The sequence below is a fragment of the Lagopus leucura genome, unplaced genomic scaffold (genome assembly GCF_019238085.1).
Source record: "Lagopus leucura isolate 7727_CA_CO unplaced genomic scaffold, USGS_WTPT01 33922-0_obj-0_obj, whole genome shotgun sequence".
Lineage (NCBI taxonomy): Eukaryota > Metazoa > Chordata > Aves > Galliformes > Phasianidae > Lagopus > Lagopus leucura.
Window position 1 is genome coordinate 1 of NW_024967263.1, and position 1,841 is coordinate 1,841.

Consider the following 1,841-nt stretch of genomic DNA (forward strand, 5'->3'; position numbering starts at 1 on the left):
TCCCATTTCTCCACCTCTGTCCATCTCTCCCATTCTTCCACTTCTCCCCACCCTCTTCCATCTCTCCCATACCTTCCATTCCATCTCTTCCATTCCTCCACCTCTCCTCATCTCTCACATTCCCTCACCTCTCCCCATCTCTCTTATTTCTCCACCTCTCCCCAACCTCTTCCATCTCTCCTATTCCTTCTATTCAGTCTCTCCCATTCCTCCACCTCTCCCATCTCTCTCATTCCTCCACCTCTCCTCACCTCCCCCCATCTCTCTCGTTCCTCCATTTCTCCCATTCTTCCACTTCTCCCCAACCTCTTCCATCTCTCCCATTCCACCTCTCCCATTCCATCTCTCCCATTCCTCCACCTCTCCCATCTCTCCCATTTCTCCACCTCTCCCCACCTCTCCCCATCTCTCCTGTTCCTCCATCTCTCCCATTCTTCCATCTCTCCCATACCTTCTATTCCATCTCTCCCATTCCTCCACCTCTTCCATCTCTCTCATTTCTCCACCTTTCTTCACCTTCTCCCATCCCTCTCTTTTCTCCACCTCTCCTCATCTCTCACATTCCCTCACCTCTCCCCATCTCTCCCATTCCTCCACCCCTCCTCACCCTCCACCTCACCCCATCTCTCTCCTAGGCGGCCATGATGGCGGAGGAGCTGAAGAAGGAACAGGACACGAGCGCCCACCTGGAGCGGATGAAGAAGAACATGGAGCAGACCATCAAGGACCTGCAGCTACGGCTGGACGAGGCGGAGCAGCTGGCCCTCAAGGGTGGCAAGAAGCAGCTGCAGAAGCTGGAGGCTCGCGTGCGGGAGCTGGAGAACGAGCTGGAGGCAGAGCAGAAGCGCAACGCCGAGAACGTCAAAGGGCTGCGCAAGTCGGAGCGGCGCGTGAAGGAGCTCAGCTACCAGGTGGGGCGGCACAGCTGAGGGCAGAAGGGCAGAGGGGACACAGAACGTCACCGCCTCTTCCACCCATCCAGAGGGATGCAGTGGGAATGAGAAAGAGGGTGGCTGGGTGGCTGTGGGAACAAGGGGGACCAAGAATGTGGTTGACCTGGGGGCTGTAGGGACTTGAGTGACCTAGAACATGGCTGACCTGCTGGCTGCAGGGACAAGAGTGACCTAGAACATGGCCGACCTGGAGGCTGTAGAGACATGAGTGACCTAGAACATGGCTGACCTGCTGGCTGCAGGGACAAGAGTGACCTAGAATGCCATTGACCTGGAGGCTGTAGGGACAAGAGTGACCTAGAACATGGCCGACCTGGTGGCTGTAGAGACATGAGTGACCTAGAACATGGCTGACCTGGTGGCTGTAGAGACATGAGTGACCTAGAATGCCATTGACCTGGGGGCTGCAAGGACATGAGTGTCCTAGAATGCCATTGACCTGGGGGCTGTAGGGACAAGAGTGACCTAGAACATGGCCGACCTGATGGCTGTAGAGACATGAGTGACCTAGAACATGGCTGACCTGGTGGCTGTAGAGACATGAGTGACCTAGAACATGGCCGACCTGGTGGCTGCAGGGACATGAGTGACCTAGAACATGGCTGACCTGGTGGCTGCAGGGACATGAGTGACCTAGAACATGGCTGACCTGGTGGCTGCAGGGACATGAGTGACCTAGAACATGGCTGACCTGGTGGCTGTAGAGACATGAGTGACCTAGAACATGGCCGACCTGGTGTCTGTAGGGACATGAGTGACCTAGAACATGGCTGACCTGGTGGCTGTAGAGACATGAGTGACCTAGAATGCCATTGACCTGGGGCCTGTAGGGACTTGATTGACCCAGAACGTCATTGACCTGGTGGCTGAAGGGATGCAGGTGATCTA

General features: G+C 55.9%; 1 protein-coding gene across 1 annotated transcript; it reads left to right on the top strand.

The window, feature by feature from the left end:
- Positions 1–636: 636 nt before the first annotated feature.
- On the top strand, positions 637–954 carry LOC122193024 (myosin-7-like). Its single transcript, XM_042893712.1, has one exon. The coding sequence runs from the start codon at positions 642–644 to the stop codon at positions 927–929; it is 288 nt and encodes a 95-aa protein (XP_042749646.1). The 5' UTR covers positions 637–641; the 3' UTR covers positions 930–954.
- The last annotated feature ends 887 nt before the right edge of the window (positions 955–1,841 follow it).

Excerpts from the sequence above, each read along its gene's own strand:
- LOC122193024 (XM_042893712.1), top strand. The coding sequence starts at position 642 with ATGATGGCGGAGGAGCTGAAGAAGGAACAGGACACGAGCGCCCACCTG.